The sequence below is a fragment of the Notamacropus eugenii genome, chromosome 6 (assembly GCF_028372415.1).
Source record: "Notamacropus eugenii isolate mMacEug1 chromosome 6, mMacEug1.pri_v2, whole genome shotgun sequence".
NCBI classification, from domain to species: Eukaryota; Metazoa; Chordata; class Mammalia; order Diprotodontia; family Macropodidae; genus Notamacropus; species Notamacropus eugenii.
Genome location: NC_092877.1, coordinates 158,032,638 through 158,054,760, shown reverse-complemented (window position 1 = coordinate 158,054,760; position 22,123 = coordinate 158,032,638). Strand labels below are relative to the sequence as shown.

The window sequence follows — 22,123 nt, the reverse complement described above, 5'->3', positions numbered from 1 at the left end:
AGTGAAGTGGGGAGGAATAGAGATAGGAAAACCAATCAGTAGGTTATTAAAATAGTTCAGACATGAAATGATGAGAGAGAACCTACATCAGGGTGGTGGTATGTATGAGTGAAGGGGAAGTGATATACAGAAGAAATGTTGTGAAAATAAAAATAACAACACATGGTGAAAGATGGAAAAATGTTTTTTTTCCATTTGGAGGAAAATCATATTTGATGTGATCAGGAGTCATTTTGTAGAATGGAATTTCATTTTATTTTTCAAAAGTATTTGCGTATTTTAGAAACATTAAAATATTTCTTTTGGCTATTTATTATGTCAACATTTTGATTATTATACTATTTCTAAAAATCATGCTTTCAAATTTTTTTTGATCAATCATCTACTTTGATTAATTAAATTCATTTTTTGAACAAAAATACTTCCTTTACTCATTTTTGCATTTCACAAAGAATTATATTAGAAAACCTTTTAAATCAAAACACTTGTCCACCTCCTCTAAACTATTAAATATATGAAGCACAAATATAGAACTTTATAGAGAAAGTGACATTGACTTCATATAGGATGGTGCTATTCATGAGTTTGTCAGGTGATATTTTCATTCTCTACCAGAGGAGAATTACAGAGGAGAGGAAGAAAAAAAAAAAGAAGTGAAATACATAGTTCTCATTCATATTCCCCCACCAGGTAATGAAGCTTCACACACACACAAATAAGGGATCATCTGCCATTTGAAGTATGAATGCCTCTCCCTTCCATTGGCATAGACTATTTCTAAAATGATATTCAAACCTTGATCTAGAAATGTAGAAAAGAATAATTTTAAATAATTAAAATCCATCTTAAAGTTATTTGTCCCATCATTCCTAAACTGCTCAAATTTTGTTGAAAGTTCAGTAATAACTCTTTGAAATCCCACAATATTTTAAAATAATTTCTGCTGCTAATTATGTAACAAAAAAGATTAAATTGGATTAATAGTCTAGTAGAAATTACTCTTTTTAAAAAAATAGAGTAATATAGCTATATAGGGCCACAAGTAGAGTTGCAATTATGTTGGCTTGATTGGGACATTGTGGTATGGAGTTGTTTGGTGACCACTGACATAGCTTGTGGTCCTTCTGCAGTGTAGAAACAACAGAGGGGGAGGAGCCAAGATAATGGAGTAGAAAGATTCACACACGCTAGCTCTGAACCCACAGCCCATAAAATATCTGTAAAAAAGAACTCCCAACAAATTCTGGAGCAGCAGAAGCCACAGAACAACGAAGCTGATGACATTTCTGTTCCAGAGAGACCTGAAAACCTGATGCAAAAGGTCCATCACGCCCTGGACCCAGAGCCGAGCCCAGCCCTGCCTTGGCCATGTGGCACTGAGAGGAGCAGATCCGAGCAGGCTTCAGGGACAGAATCTCCAGCAACTGCGTGTGTCCCTCCACCCACGGGCACCGGGGGTGAGTGAGAGAGTCTTTTTGGCTCACTGGGAGGGGAGCAGGGTGTCTCTATAACTCAGACCGCCTTGGGAGGCAGCAGCAGAGGCGGCAGCATGCAAGGGCTCTCCAAGCAGACCAGGGCTCCCCAAGGAGGCAGGAACTGGGATCCATTGCTGAAGGTCTCCGCATAAACCCCCTGAAGGAACTGAGCCCAGTGAGGCGGCCTTGTGCCCACCTGAACACCTGAACTTAATCTCACACTGAATAACAGCCCTGCCCCTGCCCAAAGCCCTGAGGCAGGGAAGCAGCATTTGAATCTCAGACCCCAAGCAATGGCTGGGCAGATCTGGAGGCAAAGTGGGCGTGAAGAGAATACTGAGAAGTCAAGTCACTGGCTGGGAAAATGCCCAAAGGGAAAAAAAAATAAGACTATAGAAGGTTTCTTTCTTGGTGAACAGATATCTCCTCCCATCCTTTCAAATGAGGAAGAACAATGCTTACCATCAGGGAAAGACATAAAAGTCAAGGCTTCTGTATCCCAAACATCCAAAATAAATATTCAATGGGCTCAGGCCATGGAAGAGCTCAAAAAAGCTTTTGAAAAATCAAGTTAGAGAGGTGGAGGAAAACCTGGGAAGAGAAATGAGAGAGATGCAAGAAAAGCATGAAAAGCAGGTCAACACCTTGCTAAAGGAGACCCAAAAAAATGCTGAAGGAAATAACACTTTGAAAAATAGGCTAACTCAATTGACAAAAGAGGTTCAAAAAGCTAATGAGGAGAAGAATGCTTTCAAAAGCAGAATTAGCCAAATGGAAAAGAGGTCCAAAAGCTCACTGAAGAAAATAGTTCTTTAAAAATTGGAATGGAACAGATGGAGGTTAATGACTTTAAGAGAAACCAAGAAATCACAAAACAAAACCAAAAGAATGAAAAAATGGAAGATAATGTGAAATATCTCATTGGATAAACAACTGACCTGGAAAATAGATCCAGGAGAGACAATTTAAAAATGATGGGACTACCTGAAAGCCATGATCAAAAAAAGAGCCTAGACATCATCTTTCATGAAATTATCAAGGAAAACTGCCCTGAGATTCTAGAACCAGAGGGCAAAATAAGTATTCAAGGAATCCACCAATCACCTCCTGAAAGAGATCCAAAAAGAGAAACTCCTAGGAACATTGTGGCCAAATTCCAGAGTTCCCTGGTCAAGGAGAAAATATTGCAAGCAGCTAGAAAGAAACAATTCAAGTATTGTGGAAATACAATCAGGATAACATAAGATCTAGCAGCTTCTACATTAATGGCGTGGAATAGGGTATTCCAGAAGTCAAAGGAACTAGGACTAAAACCAAGAATCACTTACCCAGAAAAACTGAGTATAATACTTCAGGGGAAAAATTGGTCTTTCAATGAAACTGGGGACTTTCAAGCATTCTTGATGAAAAGACCAGAGCTGAGAAGAAAATTTGACTTTCAAACACAAGAATGAAGAGAAGCATGAAAAGGTAAACAGCAAACAGAAGTCATAAGGGACTTACTAACGTTGAACTGTTTACATTCCTACATGGAAAGACAATATTTGTAACTCTTGAAACTTTTCAGTATCTGGGTAGTGGGTGGGATTACACACACACACACACACACACACACACACACAGAGTGCACAGAGTGAATTGAATAGGATGGGATCATATTTTTAAAAAAATGAAATTAAGGAGTAAGAGAGAAATATATTGGGAAGAGAAAGGGAGAAATGGAATGGGGCAAATTATCTCTCATAAAAGAGGCAAGCAAAAGACTTTTTAGTGGAGGGAAAAAGAGGGGAGGTGAGAGAAAAACATGAAGTTTACTCTCATCACATTCCACTAAAGGAAGGAATAAAATGCACACTCATTTTGGCATGAAAACCTATCTTACAACACAGGAAAGTGGGGGAGAAGGGGATAAGCAGGGTGGGGGGGATGATGGAAGGGAGGACATGGGGAGGAGGGAGCAATTTGAAGTCAACACTCTTGGTGAGGGACAGGATCCAAAGAGAGAATAGAAGCAATGGGGGGCAGGATAGGATGGAAAGGAAATATAGTCTTACACAACACGACTATTATGGAAGTCATTTGCAAAACTACACAGATTTGGCCTATATTGAATGGCTTGCCTTCCAAAGGGAATGGGTGGAGAGGGAAGGATGAAGAGAAGTTGGAACTCAAAGTTTTAGGAACAACTGTTGAGTACTGCTCTTGCTACTAGGCAATAAGAAATACAGGAAAAGGGGTATAGAAAGTTATTTGGCCCTACAGGACAAAAGAGAAGATGGGGACAAGGGCAGAGAGGGATGATAGAAGAGAGGGCAGATTGGTGATAGGGGCAATTAGAATGCTCTGCGTTTTGGGGTTGGGGGGAGGGGACAAATGTGGAGAAAATTTGGAACCCAAAATTTTGTTAAAATGAATGTTAAAAGTTAAATAAATAAATTAAAAAGAAAAAAAAAGAAATAACAGAGCTTAGTACCTCATTAACTACAGCAATTAGTGTAAATAGGAAGTTACCAGGTATGTCAGTCCAAGGATATGCTGAGGTCAACTTGGACTGTCTTATGAGAGTTGACTGTTAAATTTTTAATGTGAACAAATTTATACCTCAGAGACAGGCAAACACTACAAACCAGAGCTTGGTTTGTTGATTTTCTCATTGTTTAGACTTAAGAAAGTGATGCAGAAAATGTTAATAATGCATATGAACCCAAAAAAGTGAGTTGATTTTAAACACTTATTACTGATGTCATCCTGGGGTGAACTCCTTTCCCATTCTGTATGTGCAAATGAATGTACTTTTTGTACCACTTGCCCCATATGTTAAAATTTCCTAGTTATGTTTGGGTCAGGAGCAAGAGAACTTTTATACAGGTATGTTATAAGAGTTAAACTATACTGCTTAATGCCTGAATAAGAATCTGTTTTTAAGGCACAAAATACTGGTTTTGCAATTGCACAGTTAATTTGATCATTGTAGACAGGCAGCAGCTTAGCTTTCGAACCATTTTGAAAAGGCTTTGATCTATTTGCATCAGCAGCACATTCTCCATTCTTTGTCTGAGTGAGAAGGAGAAGGATGGTGATAGTACAACAGTCGAGGATAAGCAATATCAAAGATAAACAATGTGACTGTTTACAGAGTCTACAACAATGGGCCATTTATTGTATACCTGTCAAATAAGACAGCTCTGAATAATATCTAAATAAGAAGAGTTCACCTTGAAAAAGCTGACAGATAAAAGACATTTGACAAAAGATATTTTGGTCATTTTAATGGCATTCTAAGTTAAAACGCAGCCTTCACAGAAGATCATTAACATATTTAATGTAAACTGGCAAGTCTACAAAAGAATTCATTATCATGGTTCTAATTTACAGTAAGAAGAAGAGAATTTAAATTATTTGAATATAGATGTAAAATATTCCTATACAAACATAGCTTTCTTTTTACTATTTCACACTTGAATATGTGTTAAGACAATATGTACTCATCATATTTTTCTGCAGTAGAAAAATCAGTAAATTAAAATAGAAATCTTATGAAATCTGATTATTACATAAAGTGAACATTTTAAAAAACCTACTAGAATTTATATATTTCAATGACTATCTTTCCTTTAATCTGTATCATGCTGAGTGGCTGAATGATTTCAACGGTGCTTGAAATTTTTCAGACTACCTCTTTTAGAATTTTCTTAAGAGCCTACGGTATGTTCTTTTAAATATCTCCAGTGATGACAAATTCTCATCTTTTGAGGTTCTTGAATACTAGAAACATTCACTTGGAATTTTGTCTGGTGAATGAGGTAGATGATTAGGTTGGACAATATTCACTTTGATTAAAAATGAGTTGTGAGTATAATCTAATGGGACTGCTTTCTTGTATGAGTACATCAACTGGCTTTGAAGGCAATTTCAAAACAAGAGTTTCAAAAATGTTTTATGCAGTTGCAGCTTCATAAAAATAAATGTACAGACTGAAGTGGAATACTTTGAAGGACAATGCTCACTCAGAAGTATAAGTTTTGGTATTTCTGTTTTTATTGTTATATAACAGAGTTCAAACATTTAAAAATAATAAAATACATTCAGTTACTAACACTAATATTTTTTTCTAGAAAGCATCTGAACATCTTTGCAATCTATTTCCAAAACTGAATCCCAGAGTAACCTTTGACAAATTATTTAGTCTCTCTAATCTATTATTACCTCATTAAAAAAAAGAAAATAATGCACTCAGAAGTACTAAGCTGGGATAGTTCAAAATATAAACTCATTGACTATGGACACAGTTGGGGTTACACAGTATATAGAATCACATCATGATTCCTCACTGGAGAATTACCATAGAGATAATAATATTATCCCCTTCCCACAAAATGGAGATAAAGATAAAGAACTTGGATTTGGGCTATCATCTCTGGGAAAAATAAATGACTAAAAATCCTGAAAATAATCCAGAAAAGACGAACATCTTTTGGACACTCATTAAAGCCCTACAGATGTTCTTTCCATTTGGTGGACCAGATGACCTTTTCTTTGTTCATAAATATTTCACACAGACTGAGTTGCTTCCTTTCCATGTTCTTGAAACAAGTGAAAAAGCAGTCTTGCAATTACAGGCACAGAGAGCAGTTTATTTCTTCTTGCGTTATAAAAATTAACTTCTGTTTCTTCTTTAAAAATACCAGGTCTCTCTAGCAGTACCGCCAAATCAAGGGAGTTTTGATTAACTACTGCTGCCATCTGCTGGTGATTACTTTAAACTTTAGAAAAAGCAGTAGCTAAGGCTCCAGCCAATATGATGCAAAATGCAAGTATTATTAATAGATAATTTTTAATACCCTGTGTAGCAAAGAGATGAGAAGAAACATGTTGATACAAAGCCAACTCAAAAGAAAGATTTCCCTTTATACAACTCAACATTAAAAATCTGGGTCAAAGATTTTGATTCTCAAGCCATACCATCTGTTATGTGAATAAATTCTAAGTTACCCCTCTACTAGACTATAAAGTCCATGAACAAAGGGATTCTGACTTATCAAAGCCAGCGTTTGCCTTAGAAGTCAGCACAGAACTGTGTACACAGTAGCAACTTAGTGAGGTAATGTGATATAATATCAAGGGCACTGGTTTGGGAACCAAAGGCACTGAGTTCAAATCCTACCTCTGGCACTTATTACCATTATTATAATTACCAATTACCACTTATTGCCATAATTATAATTATATAAATTACACTCTCTGGGTCTTGGTTTCCTCATCTGTAATATGAAAGACTTGAACTACTTGGCCTTTGAGGTTCCTTTTAAATCTATAATCTTGTGAAATGCTTATTGAAACAATAGCTGGATTTAATCAACAATCCCTTATATGCAAAGACTGGGATTTTGGGAAGATACAAAATAATAAAGGAGATGGAACTTTTTCCTCTTGGAGCTTATTATACATTGGAGATAGGTGGGGAAAATGATGCCTAGAAAAATATGTAATACTATTCAATAAATATACTATACTATACTATATAAATATATTATAAAAATTCAAGAAAAAACATATATGGCATACAAAGTACTACACAAGTTTGGATTAAGAAAAGATCCTTCCTGATCAAAAGGGTCAGGGAAGGTTTCCTAGAAGAAAAGATAAATGAGCCAAGCCTTTAAGGATAGATAGGATTTCAAAAGGGAATGATGGGATGGATAGAGGAGATTATAGTACAAGGAATGATATGTACAAACCTAAAGATAAAACAAAGTGCAAGATAGATGGAAAACACTATGAGTTGATACAGTTTGTTTGGAGTGTAGAGAATGTAGTAGGAACTCTCATGACATAAATCTGGAAAGGGAGATCACTGCCACATCATAGAAATTTCCGAATGCAGGCAGAATGTTATAGTGGATTGACAAGCCACCACTGAGTCAGGAAGACCTGAGTTCAACTTCATCTCAGATACTTAGCAGCTGTGTGATCCTAGGTAAGACCTCAAATTGTGTGTGCCTCAGTTTCTTCTTCAGTGACTCTTAAAGTCCTTTCCAGCTCCAAAGCTATGATCTTCTGAACGCCAAGCTAATGTCTGAACATTATTTGATGGATAATGGGGAGCTGATAAAGAATTTTTTTTTTTTTATCAAAAAAGTAAAATATTGAACTCCATATAAGAAAAATAGATTTAGGAAGTAGGTACTAGGAGCAGAGCAGCTCACCTCAATCTACTTCCAAGAGATCCTAATGTCCCACAAATAGCTTTTTGGTAGCAAACTTCTACAGGCTATTCCAGTATTTTGCTGTTGACCACCTGTGCCACTGAGGGTGTTCGCTTTCTGAGCACTTGGTACTTCTCCCTACATAGACAAGGTAACATGGGGTTGGGGACATTGCCACCACCACTACTTTAGGACCTAAAAGTCACTTTCTCCTAAACAACTTAACTAAAACATTCTCTCCAAAAAAACAAATAGACCAATTTATATCTGGTTTAAAAGTTGTGAAATGTAAGATTAAAAGCAAACTTCTCAGAGAAAAAGCAGACATAACAAGCAGCAAAACCGTACTGAATAAATGAATTCATTTTCTGAGAACAAATGCCTACCATCAAATACACACGAAAACCTCGTCTGCTTTCTACTTCATGTGGTTTGATCATACATGGAAGCCTCTTTATCTTTTTCAATAGAGTGAAGAATTATCCAAATCTCCCACTTTTTGCTTTGGAGAACACTATTATTTATAGCTTGGAGCCTTAGGAACACTGAGACCGATAATTTCCGTGAAGCCCATAGCCATGACAAAGGCTAAGGTTTATGAGTAGTTTTTGTTTGCGTCTGGATCTGTGATTTTATAAGTATGGGAAGCTCCTGATGTGGATACTCTTCCCACTGAGGATGACCAATAACAAGTCTGTAACTTCTAACTTTTGAGAGTTGCCTGGGAGGCACGGAGAGGACATATGAAATTTTTTCTTGGCGGTACAAGTAGTCTGTGTCAGAGACAGGATTTGAACCCTGGACTTTCTGATGCCAAGGCAATGTTTTCTTCACTAAGTTACATCAGCTCTCACTAAATATGTTGCATTGACAATAACAAATCCCCTTGAAGCCCTGTTAGAAGTGGTGGTTTCACTCTTGTGTCTATGTAACTGTGCTTAACCTGATTGGCATGCAAGGTATTTGAAATATTTCTGACAGTCACCTCTCGAGAAGCTGGATTAGAATAGAGAGCTACGTGGGAACCATTAGCAGCTTTTTTTTTTTTTTAAATCAAATCAGAGACTTTTAAGGTTTTATGGGGGCCCTGAGAGATCTCTTTAGCATGTTCCTCAGCTTTCATGGAGACCTATTCTTTAATTTTCTATGAATAAGGATAGGGACCGGACTTGTGATTTCATTGGCATAGGGAACTCCCTGGTGAGGGAAGTCCCTTTCCTAATGCAAGTTAGTACATTCTCTGCAACTTAAACTCTTTAAGAGTTGACTAGAGCAGAACAGAAGTGTCAAAGGGGCAGCCTCGATTTGGAACCAGATTAAAATGCAATTGGGAAATATTTACCAAAATAAATAAAAATAGATAATATTACTATGTAATTTTCTAGGTCAATATGTAGCCCCAGGGATCTTTTTCTTATTTATTGGCTCCCTTTCTATTTGAGTTGGACATCACTGACCTGGTGCTTTGAAAAGTTTGCTGATTTGCCTAGTGTGTGTCATAGGGTAGGATTTGAACTTAAGTCTTCCAGACTTTGAGGCCAGCTATCTATGCACTGTATAATAATGTCTCCCAGTGACTCCATGAAAAGCTATCTTTGAAAAAAGAATTATAGGTAATCGATTTTGCTGTTTCCCAGTGCTCACTCAGAAATTCCAGCTGGAGTATGTATATATATATATATCAGAGTGGGTATCCTATTCTTGCTTTGGCATCACCCCACAAATGATTTCAATTTTTTAAGAACCTTAGGAGCTGAATTTCTGCACACTGAAGACCCATCATTAAGTCTATCTTTCAAGCAGTACCTGTTCTTAAGTGATATATTTGGGCCCAGGTGCAGATATTTTAATTTTCTTTCTTTTGCTACTCTAATAGTTACCAAATTAATTTTAAGTTGTCTATTTTGCATCCCTTACTCTTTGACTATACCTTTGTGGGCGTAGTTCTTAATATCTCACTTACCCATCCCTTCCTAAGGCTTTTAACACTTTCTCAAAGGCTATTAGATACCATACATACACTTTAATAGGAATCATTGTTTGCTGTGAGGTAGACAGATCCCTCTCCAAGAGCTTTGCAGCTGATTTGGGGCATGGAGTTACTTTGTAAGGTAAGTAATGCCAACTAAGAAAGAAGAACCATGTTCAAGAAAGTAGCCCAGGTCTGAAATCCTATTAATGTATTTCTGTGTACTTAAAAGAATTTGAATTGTCCTCCAAATAGCTTTCTTAATAATAGCTTCTTTTGTTTGCTTAAACCCAAGAATCTTGCCCATATTAGCAAAGCATGACTCATTAGCTCTACTCCTTCTCATTTAGCAGGAATGAAATGATTTCTTAAAAAGCCTTGAAGTGATTTTCATGTTGAGGGTCAGCCAGTTATACAAATTTACTTTACAGCTCCCAGGACAAAGAGATAACATCCATGCTTATTAAAACCAGGCACGACTTTCTATTACAGCATATTAAGGAGAAAAATATGATGGCTATTCCTTTTTGGTACAGTGTTTTTGTATTTATATAAACCTACTCTGAAATAGTGCACAAGGTTTTTGGAAAGGTTTTCCTTTTCCTTTTGATTAGAGATTGGGGTACATGGAGTTCCAAAATGGGCTCTATTTTCATTTCCAACATTGCTGACATGCTGTGGGCAAGGGGATATGCTGACCTAAGAAGGACCTGTGATTTTGGCAGTGAGGGAAGCTCCTTCTACCAACAAAATGGCAACCTGTCCATAAATTATGGTCTTAGAGAGAGCTGCCTGAGGCAAAGCAAGGCTGTGACTTCACCTGTGGTTACACAACCAGTGGCAGAGGTAGGATATGAAGACACCTTTCTGGCTCATTTCACCCATTCTGCCACATTGTTTTGTGGATAAAACAAAAAAAAAAATTGTGTTTGTACTATTCTATTATTTAGTAGAGGAATTCTACCCCTTTCCTCCTCCTATCCAGGGCTTCCAGGGATTAGTCACCTATTACTACGACTTTAGTTTACCTACAATATTACAAAATTTAACCCACAATATTGAGAAGGTTGCTCATGGGAGGCATAACCAATAAGGTACGTTACTTTACACTCAGTCATCAGCTTGCCTCATGGAATTTTCTTCTCTCGGGAGGCCAAAACACTCCTTTCCTGATCCTACCATAATATACAACACCCTTCTAAAGAATGTTTTCTTCCTTTTTTTAATATGTGGCATGTAGCCACTAAAAACACTTCAAAAGAATGGAAGCTCAAAAGTGATTTTTTTCACTTGAAAAACAGAAGATTTACAACCCCATTTACGGAGGGGTAGATTTTGAGCATATAATTTGGAATGTCATCTGCCCTGACCATTCACTGCTATATGTAAGCCTTTAGAAAGCAATATTAAATCATGCTCTAGCAATAATAAAATAGCTCACATTTATGTATGACTTACTATGTGTCGTGCACTTGCTAGGCACTTTACAATTCTTGTCTCATTTGATCCTTACAACATAGGGAGGTAGTTGCTGTTATTATCCCCATCTTACAAATGATGAAAATGAGGTTAAGTGACTTGCCTAAAGTCACACAGCTAGTAAGTCTCCAAGGTTAAATTTGAACTAGGGTCTTCCTGACTCTAGCCCTGGTGCTCCATCCATGATACTACCTAACTGCCCCATAATAGCGCCTCCCTTTCCTAGGGGTTAGTTTTTTCCTACTTACCTTTATTTCTTTAAATACAAAGATACCCCACATTGCAGCTATAAGTCCTGGGCCCTGAAAGAATGATAAATAAATATTGACATTATGTAATTTCCTTTTACAGTTTTCAATTTATTTATTTTTAGTTTTCTAAATTCACTTCCACAAGTTTTAAATTTTTTCCCCTCCCCCCTTGTATGTAATCTGATATAGACTCTACAACACATTCCTATTAAATGTATTTCCAAGTTAGTTATTTTGTGCAGAAGAAGTATAATGAATGGGAGAAACCATGAGAAAGAAAACAAAATAAAATAGCAACAAAAGTCTGCTACATTCCATATTCCAATTTCATAGTTCTTTCTCTGGTTGTGGATGGCATTTTCCATTATGAGTCATTTGGAACTGTTTTAGGTCCTTGCATTGCTGAGAGGTCTGTCAAAGGTAGTCATTGCACAATGTGACTGTTTCTGTGAATGACGTTCTTCAGTCTCTGCTCACTTCACTCAGCATCAGTCCATAGAAGTCTTTTCAGGATTTTCTGTAGTCCACCTGTTTGTCATTTCTTATAGCACAACATATTGCATTACATTCATATACCACAGGTTGTTGAGCCATTCCCCAGTTGATAGGCAATTTCCAGTTCTTTACCACCACAAAGAGATGCTATAAATAATTTTGTACATGTGGGTCCTTTTCCCATTTTTATGATCTCTTTGGGATAGAGCCCTAGAAGTGGTATTTCTGGGTCAAAGGGCATGCACATTTTTATAGCCCTTTGCACATAGTTCCAAACTGCTCTTCAGAATGGTTGGATCAGCTCACCTTTAGGTCATTTCATAAGGCTGGACTGATAGATACAGTGCCAATTGAAGTGATGAATTAAATAGTTGGCTAATTCAAATGAAAAAGAATTTCCCCTTCCAGAATTCAGATAATTGAAGGAAGTATCCATCCTTTTGTTTAAGTTATTACTGAGACAAGCGACCCATTTCTGCATTTTATTTTATACCATTTGCAGGTATGATTTTAGGGTGCTTGAACAGCTGCTGAAATTGATCTATGGCATTGCTTCAATTCAATTCAATAAATATTTTTTGGGCAGCTAGATGGCACAATGGATAGTGTGTTAGAGCTGATATCAGGAAAACTCATCTTCTTGGGTTTAAATCTGTCTTCTAGACATTGTGTGACCCTGAGCACTTACCACTGTTTGCCTCAGTCCACCATCTGCAAAATGAGCTAGAGAAGTAAACGACAAACCACTCCAGTATTTTGGTCAACAATAACAAAAATGTGCCAGGTGCTGTGCTAGGTGATGACAAGTGAGTGAGTTCAGCTAACTTAGAGATAGGTCCCAATATGCTAGGAGAGAAAACTAGAGGAGCAGAAAAAATGAAAATAGCAAGGAGAAAATGCAGTAAGACTACAGGACAAAACATGAAATGAGACAGAAAAGGGATGAGCCTGTGATATGAAAAATACCAGATAAAGGTAAAGGGAGGGACCGCACTTGTGATTTTTCTGGCTAATAAAGCATTCCCTGCTGAGGAAACTGCCATCTACCTTTGCAAGATCAGGTTGGCATCTTCTCTGCAGGTTACTGTACTAGAGAGTCAAGTGATATGGCCATATAAGACCATCAAGGTCTTCAAGAGGAAGCGTGATCTCATACCACTTGGAGCATCTTTGTACAAAGCTCTTGCCTGTTTGATCAGAAGCACTTCTGGGTTTGCCTTAATTCCATGCATTGGAGAAGTAGAAACTGTAGACCAAAGCCAAACAAAGATTGCCCCATAGAGTAGCTGGGGTGGGGGTATGATAAGCCAATGAATGTGAGTATCAGAGAAACTGCTCCTTGTATTGAAAAAAAAAATCAAGGTTCCCTTTGAGCTGAATGCTTAGTAAACCATGATGGCAGAAGGACAGGGGTCTTACTCAAATAGTACCTAGCTAGCTCTGTACTAAGTATGAGAAAACTGGAAGATTAGAAAGAATGTGAGCCTTGATGAGCTTTAAATGCCCAACAGAGGAGTTGATACTTGATTCTAGAGCACTGGAGTTTGCTGAGTAGAAGAATGGTGATATGTCATATCACTTATACCTTATATTCTTATCATATATCCCTTATATACTTAAGGTATACTTTGGCCTATACTTAAAGTATAGATGGAGGGTAGATTGGAGAAGAGGAGAAATTTGGGATAGGGAGACCTATTCAGTCAAAGGTGATGAGGACCTGAACTAGGGTGCTCAGTGTGCTTGGAGAGGAGGGGATATATACTCTAGGGTTGCTGTAGGGATAGAGATCACAAGATCTGACAAATGATTGCATATGAATGAGACTGAAGGGTTGCGGCTGTAAACCTGGGTAACTGGAAGGACAGTGGTGCCCTTGACAAGAATGAAAGTTTGGAAAAGGGGTAGCTTGGGGAAGGGAAGATAATGAATTCTGTTCTGGACATATTGAGTTCCAGTTACCTGTAGGAGGTGGCACCTTAGCTGCCCTTTGAAGGGAACTATGAATTCTAAGAGGCAGAAGTGAGAAAACCATTCCACGCATGGGGGATTACCTTATGCAATGGCACAGAGATGGGGCAGGGGCATGGGTTAGAACATTGTGCATTGAGAAACAGCAAGTGGGCTAGTTTGTCCAAAATGTAGAATATATGAAGGGGAAGAAATGTGAAAAAAGTCTTGAGAGGTAGGCTGGAACTAGACTCTGAAATGCTTTACATGCTAAACAAAGGAATTTGTATTTTATCCTAGAGGCAATAAAATCCCACTCTAGTTTATCGAGCTGGGAGTGCTATGGTCCAGGCTACACTTTAAGAAGATTATGTTGTTAGCTGTGTGGAGGATGGATTTGGAGATGAGAAAGACAGGAAACAGGGATTCTGTACCATAATTTAGGAGGAAGGTGATGAGGGCTTGAATTATAGTTTTACCACTTGTGAGAGAAGATAACATTATGGATCTGAGAGATGTTTTAGAGGGAGAATCAGGAAGACTTGTCCTTGAAGAGATACAGAATAAACAGACCTACTCAAATGAAATTAGATATATTCAGAGGAAGGCAAAGGCACTTTGTAAGCCTGATTAGGGTGATATTTACTAGAACTGTAAACCTGAATGACATCACCACAATTTATCTAAATATCCATTTGCAGCAAAAAATAAGACTGAATTATAAAATAAAAATTCAGGCAGAAAATGTATTTACTTACTGCAGTGATTATTGGAAAACTGATCACAGCACTTAGAGAGTGATTAGCTAGGAACCAGCAGCAACTAGCTATTGCCCAAAGTACTCCAGAAAAAAACCCTGAAATGTAATAAGACAACAGAAATTATTATACTCTACCCCTGCCCCCATATCTATTGCTTTATTTGCTGTCAGTACCATTGGATTGGTTTTTGAGCCAGAATTATAGTTCTTTGGGAATGCAAATGATCCTGTTTCCCTACCCCTTCACTAGCTGCCTGAGGGTATAATGTTCAGTTACTCTATATGGACATCAGTTAGAAGTGCTGGATTTAAGAGGAAGGAAAATTATTGGGCCATACCATGAGTATTATCAAGAAAGAAGGGATCTATTCAATTTCATAAGAAGCATGTTAAAGCCAAAGAAGGGTGGGACCATATTATTTATTTATTTGATCTGATTTATTTGATCTGCAGTTGGAACACCACCATTCCACTGATGGAGATCGCCAATTCATTGGAGACTTTGGGAAGTTGGGTTAAACTCAAAGGGGGAGGGGGCGCTAATCTGTATGTACTCAGGATCCCTGTAGGCTTCATATTAACTTGATTTTAAAAATATAATGCCATCTATGTTGTATAATATGTTTATATATATTTTTAAACATTTCCCAATTACATTTGAATGTGACTCACACTCAGGAATGTGTGGGCTTGCCACTTTTGACTTTGAAAAATCAGAGTCTTAGGGAATTGGCAGGGGGCACTGAAAGGTCTTATACCCATGTATGTCAGAGGCAAGACTAAAACTCAACTTTATCATAACATCAGTTGGTCTGCTATCCTATGGTGCTATGCTGCTTTTCAATCATGTTGTTCACATGCTAAAAACCTAATACTTACACTTCCTGGGTAAAAGGACTGAGGGATCCATGTTAACTGGGCAATATCCAAAAAGGTAAAGAGCTTTTGGTAAAATGAATAAAATACTCCCTTGGCATTTTTATCTCTATTTCTGTCCCCTATTCTTCTTATTGCTTCTTAAAATGAAGCAAGCATTGTGCAGAGAATATTGTGAGGATCTGGGTTCTAATCTTGACTCTGATACTTCTTGCCTGTGGGACTTTAAGTAAGCCACAACTTCTCTGGACCTCACTTTCTTCCTCTATAGCAGTCAGGGATTGGACTAAATCTGAAATAAATAATGCTGTTTTTCTAATAATATGACTCATAAAATCAACACTGTCATTATTCCATACTTTTATTCTCCTCTAATGCCTTTTGACATGTTCTAGATTTTATATTTTTAAAGGAAATTATGAAACAAAATTATGAAAGTAGCTTTCCTGCTATTCAACATATTCTTGATTTTTTTAAATGGACATTATTAAATAAATAAAAATGTAGAATTTTAGAACTAGAAAGGAACTCATAAAATAATATAGATATGTTTAACCTAGACTTTAGCAACAGGTTTGATAAAGTTACTCATGCTGTTCTTATTGACAAGATGGAGAATTGAGAAATTCAAGTTGGAAACCGTGTTAATCTATACAATGAGACTTGATTTTTAGCTAAGATCTGTTATGAATTATTAAACTGAAATTAAGCAAGTTTTTATTAGTAAGTTGTTAGAGATTAATTTCCCCACTCTTCTGAGTCTAAGTTCCCCTTTTCTGTATGAGACAAAGTTTTCTTTTTTGTATGTAAGATAATTTCTCATTTAGACTCATGAAAATTTAGAAAACACTCCACGATGCTCTCATAATCTATCAATGAGTTGCTTCATTAATCATAGACACCTGAGCCAATGAGAAAGTGAGCTTTAATTTAGTTACACAGAATTGTGAATTCCTATAGCCCTAATGTTACAAATTGACCTACTTCCCTATTCTTAATATATTTCTTCATTTTTGTAAATTCTATCAATATGAATCAATTATATCAATTAATACATGAATATATTGATCTAATGAATATACATTTTGATTGCTTCTATATTGAATATAAAAATGCACTCTGTAAACCCTTTGGCTACCAAGGAGCCTTGGATCACCCCCTTTTTTTGGTAATTGCTAACATAGCTAATAAATTGATCATGCTCAGAAATCTGTGCCTCAGTTTTTCTTTATCATAGATTTTTATCTTGATAGAGCAATGGGCTAGACATCTCTTTCCAAGTACAGTTAGATGGATTTGGAGCTGAGGGAATAATTGCACCTGGATATTAATTTGGAAGATGGCCTCTGGGGAAGCATCCTCCTTGAGGCATGGCCCTATGGTGTTTAATATTTTAAATCACTGACTTGGATAAAAATGCAGATGATTGTGCTTATTATTAAACTTACAGATAAAACAAAACTGAAAGGGATAGCTAAAAGAGTTGGGCTGAATAAAGATAGAATATTAGTATAAGTAGACAGTCATAACCAAGACAACGCGAGAAGAATGAGGAAGAGACTATAGAAAGAAAGCTTGAAGCAACTAGATAGCTATTTCAATCAGAGAAGATTTAGGAGAAACTTGTGTCTTCTTGAAGTCTCCTAACATGGAAAAGTGATTATATTATGCTGCCTGTGTCCCATAGTGCAGAATTAGTAGCAATGGATGGCTTGATACAGTGAAAAACTTCCTAAAATTAGGACTATCCAAAAGTAGAATGAGATTTCAATGGAAATAACATTAAAAGGGCTGGAAGTTTGCTTTGGGGATATATTGTAGTGGGGATTCTTATTCAGGTGTAGGGTAGTCTCTGAGGTTCCTTCTAGCTTAGAGTTTTGGAACTTCTATTTTTAATCAATTCTCTAAATACTCAAGGATGTGGTAAAGAAAAGTCCTTATCCCTATGAACCTCACTTATAAAAAAAAAAGGTAGTAATTCAGCTTTAATAATCATAAGAGTCTGGTAAAGAAGTATTCTGCCCCCAGTGCCATTACGGACTAGAATTGCCTGATAAACTTTATAAACAGAATTGTATTTTATATCATTGACTGTTAACTTTCAATGTTCCTGAGCATATTGTGTCAAATTTTACATAGTCAAAACATGAAAACAAGCTTATTTTCAAAGGAAAGCAGAATCTCAAGGGATGTTTTTGTTTGAAGCAAAAGGCATATAAACTAAAATTATTAGATAAAGCTTATACATACATACATATATATACATATATGCACAGAATTAAAACTTTGGGATTAAATATTCATACCTGGTAATATTGCTTGAGGATAAACTTTGGGATTATTTTTCATGATCATGCAGTATGCTAGGAAGTAGACAGTGCTTGTAACAAAGATACCACTGAAGTGTGCAAATACATAGTCCAAGTCTGAAAAATACAAATATTACATTTAAATAACTATTATATATTAACTGAATGTAAAACATGCTAAAAGTTCTGATAATATAGACCCAGGAGGAGATGGAGAGAGAGCCTGTGAAAGAGAGAAAGGAGTTAATTGTCTTATACTGGACTTTAACACCTTTTTTTTTTAAATACTAGAATATAGGCATGAATTTTTTCTCATTAATTATGCAATTGAACAAGTATAGACAATTATGAAGTTTTTTTTAATTTATACATTTAATTTTGAACACAAGTAACTTCACAACAAATAATATATCACAGAACTGTACAAAAAAATCACAAAAACAAATTATTAAGCAAAACTGCTGCAAATAGTGGCAACTGATAGTTTATGGAACTTTCCATTTTTGTAGCTTACAAGTTTTAATAGAAGGAAAGATGAGCGTTTGGTCATTATCTTTCAGTTTTGTGGCCCTTTAGTGTCACCGTCATTTACAATATTGTAGTAATTGTGTGTGCATTATTCTTTTGGTTGTATTTTTACTCCAAATATTTCTCTTACTTTCTTATAGTGCCAATGACATCCCATTACATTCACATATCACAGTTTGTTCATCTGCACTTTAATAACTAGATATATAATTTATTCATAGTTTTTTTGCTGTTAGACATACAGCTGCTATGAATATTTTATCTTTTTTTTCTTTTATTGAATTCTTTGAGGATATACACAAGTAAAATTATGATAAAGACCAAGAAGAAAAAGAAAAGATTTCATAATTTCATGATTAGTCCTTAGTCATGATTAGTCAGATTAATCATTCCATTTGATGTCTATGGTACCTGATGACAAATGACCACCAAATAACCCCTGGATACTTGTCAAAGGAATGTTTTAGATATTGGATTAGAAAATCAGTCTTCATTGCATGTTTTATTGTGTCCAAACGATAATATATGAGGACTGGTCAGATATGGTCAACTTTATAAGTTTGACCAAAGTACTGAAGAGAAAAAGGATATAACCCTGACTTTAGAGTGGAATCCAGGATATTGTCTGGAAGGTCATATAAATGGTTCAGCAAAGAAATCTTGCCCTTAGTAAAAGAAAACAAACATAAGATTTGAGGTTAACAAAGTACTTCACATAAATAATGCTTTTGATGCTTACCATAACCCTAAGAGGTAAGTTAAAATTTTATTATCACCACTACTTTGCAGATGCATTTATTCAGGCTCAGAGATGAGAAATGTCAAACTAGTGTCAGAGGCAGGATGGTAAAATGGACACTCCAATACCCTACCTTGCATTGTAGTTAAGAAAATGAAATTAAGTAAACCTGATTTTCATTATCTTACATGAGAATGAAGAGAGAAAACACATTTTGGGGGAAGAATTCAAGATGGTGGAATAAGAAGTAGCATAGGCTCAGCAGCCCCCTTATTATCTCGGAGAAAGATGCCTAATACTATAATAAGAAAAGCAACAAGAATAGGGAAAAATAAAGTAAATTACTGACTCTTATAGGAAAAATAACATACCACACAGACTTTACTAGGGTACTTCTCCTGGTACCCTAAAGTTTTTCTGGTACAGCCTAGAATGACTTGGAGCCAGTGCTTTTTGTCCGTCTGGCTGGGGTCCTGTTATATATCAGTTTTGGAATTAATCCCTTAGCAAGTGAACTGCCAGAGTAGGGGACAGAGAATTGACTGGACCTAAATTCCAAGGCACAGGAAAGGCATTTTAGGATGGAAGAGTCCAGGTGGTGAAGAATCTTGGGTTCAGAGGTCTCTTGGCATTTCCATATATCAGTGTCCTGACGAGAATGACCTCCCACCTCTTAGTAGGTAAGGGCCTGTGAACCTGAACCATCTCCAAGACAGAAAGAGAGGAAAACATATGCAGATAAAGTCAGAAGAGAGGAATTGATGAAAAGTAGAGAACCGGTCCTGAGTATCTTTGTAGCAATAATCCACTTGGTCAATCCGGCCTCCTTTAAGAGCCACACATCTTACCCAGTACCAGCGGAGAAAGGAAAAAAAAAAAAAAAACAGGCATAAGGGGGATGGGGTTGGATTCAACAGAGTAGGCCTATTTCAAAACTTATTATGAACATGAAAAAGATTAACCTGATAGAAAAACCACCAAAATGATAAAAACTGTCAAAGGAGCAAACAAATGAGGAAAAATCCTAATACAATAAACAATTACTTTGCAGCAAAGAAAATTGAGTCAGCAGTCTTTCATAAAGGTGTAAATACTAAAATGAATTATACATAACATCCAGAAATCATAGGGATTTTTAATCTAACATCCATGAACTTAAAAAAATAACTGTATTTCAACATAATTATAATCTTTTGTAATCTTATGACTTTACTAGATTGCTAAAGAAGTCCATGACATAAAAAAGTTAAAATCCCTTGCAATAAAGCAATTCTAAAAATCCCTAGAATAGTTTTGAAGAATTAAAGATAGGGACTGGATCTATGGTTTCATAAGTATGTACACCTTCCAGATGAGGAAACATCCTCTGTAGATTAGTTCCTTCTCTGCCTGGAGAAAGCTGCCTGGAAGCACCAAGAGGTTAAGTAACATGCCCAGGATCACACAACCAGGATGTGTAAGATTTGCCTGGTTTTTTGACATTGAAGCCAGCTTTGTCCACACTGAGCCATATTGCCTCAAAAAGAATTGAGAATGAATTAAAGAACTGAGGATAGAAACTATAGATCTCAAGGGAATATTGAATATCTTACCAGAAAGGAGAGAATTTAGAACAAGTAACAGAAATACTCTCCACAACAGTAGACTTTCTGAAAAATATTGCCAAACCGAAATCCAGAAATGTAGAGGCACAAGAAAAATCACTGAACAAAATGAAAAGACAGTAAGATTACATATAAGAGCTACACAGAACAAGAGTGCTGAAGGTTGAAGGAAAGTCTAAGAACCATAAGTCCTTCCCCCTGCAAAAAAGAAACACACAACAAAAAACTGAATGCTATATTTCAGTAAGTCATTCAAGAAAATTATTCAGATGAGGAAATTGAGACTAAAAAGGTTAAGTGACTAGCTCTGGTCATATTGTTTTTACCATTCTTAGCTTTTGAACACGATGAATGGCATGACAGGGTGATGTCATGACTTGGGAGTGAATTGGATTAAAGTGAAGCAGAGTTGCACAAAGTCATCAGACTCATTTTCTCTTCCAGAGTTATCGAATTCCAGTAGCAAAACAAAAGTAAGGATGACTAGTGATGATGCCATATGCAGTAGGTGACCTTGGAGTCTTTGATATTTGACCAAGTTCAAAGCACTTCACAGTGCCTGCTTAAGTTACCTTCATGTCCACAATGTTCTCATCTGGTCATTCCACCGGGGAAAGTCTTTGCATGCTTGGGGTAGACACTCCCTTAACTCACCAATGGCCTCTTAGTTACTTACAACATGGTTTAGCCTATCCACCAGATGGTTTTTACCAGGATATGGCTGCTGTGCATGTCACAGATGCTTGGAGACACAGGTGAGAGTTGGGTGAAAGAGGGACAACAGAGGTAGATGAACAGACCTACGAAAGGTTTGACAAGCCCTCTCACCAGAGCCCTCCCATCCCATATATCCCTCTGGTTGTGTAGATGGTAAGTAGTACAGACAGAATCAGAATCTAAGCCTCTCATGACTCCAAGTATTCAACTGAGTCATGGAGTCCTTTATTGCCTTCAAAGTAGTGACACCTGAGAGAGAGAGAGAGAGAGACTGAGCATCAACACCTGTGTTGTTTTATTTCCCTTTATGATTAGCTATTTTAGTTTATTATCATTGAGTGCAAAGCCCCAGTTAGTTCGTTCAAAAGGTAAAATAAAAGAATCCAGGTAATCTTACCATATTGACTAGATCCTGCATATATGCTGTCATTCCTTTTGCCATGGTCCTTGATATAAATTATTGGCACAAAACTGCATCCATAGAGTATTCCAGATACAACTGCCAGAACACAGCCTCTTGAAAAAAATTACTATTATGCAATGGCGTTTTTGAAATACACATATATTGAATAATAAGTTGGGTATGCTGCAGTATACAAGTCACAAGCAAATCAATACAAATTATATTCTCTATAGTAAATTCTATGACTGTCAATAGAGCAAAATCTTGCTTTGCCAAAGGTGCACCAAGATATTTAAAGATATAATTGTTATTCTTCTCCTATCATGAAGACCAGTCAGAGAAATGAAAGATTTTCAGAAAAT

The 22,123-nt window shown here is 36.5% G+C and overlaps 1 protein-coding gene across 1 annotated transcript in view; it reads right to left on the bottom strand.

The window, feature by feature from the left end:
- Positions 1-5,647: 5,647 nt before the first annotated feature.
- Positions 5,648-22,123, bottom strand: part of TMEM144 (transmembrane protein 144) — a 58,527-nt gene continuing 42,051 nt past the window's right edge. The window contains exons 7-11 of the mRNA XM_072621360.1: positions 21,756-21,874; positions 17,768-17,887; positions 14,584-14,681; positions 11,378-11,431; positions 5,648-6,317 (exon numbers count right to left, since the gene is read on the bottom strand). Of these exons, the coding sequence (XP_072477461.1) occupies positions 6,234-6,317; positions 11,378-11,431; positions 14,584-14,681; positions 17,768-17,887; positions 21,756-21,874 (475 nt within the window). The 3' untranslated portion in view covers positions 5,648-6,233. The remainder of the gene's footprint in view (positions 6,318-11,377; positions 11,432-14,583; positions 14,682-17,767; positions 17,888-21,755; positions 21,875-22,123) is intronic.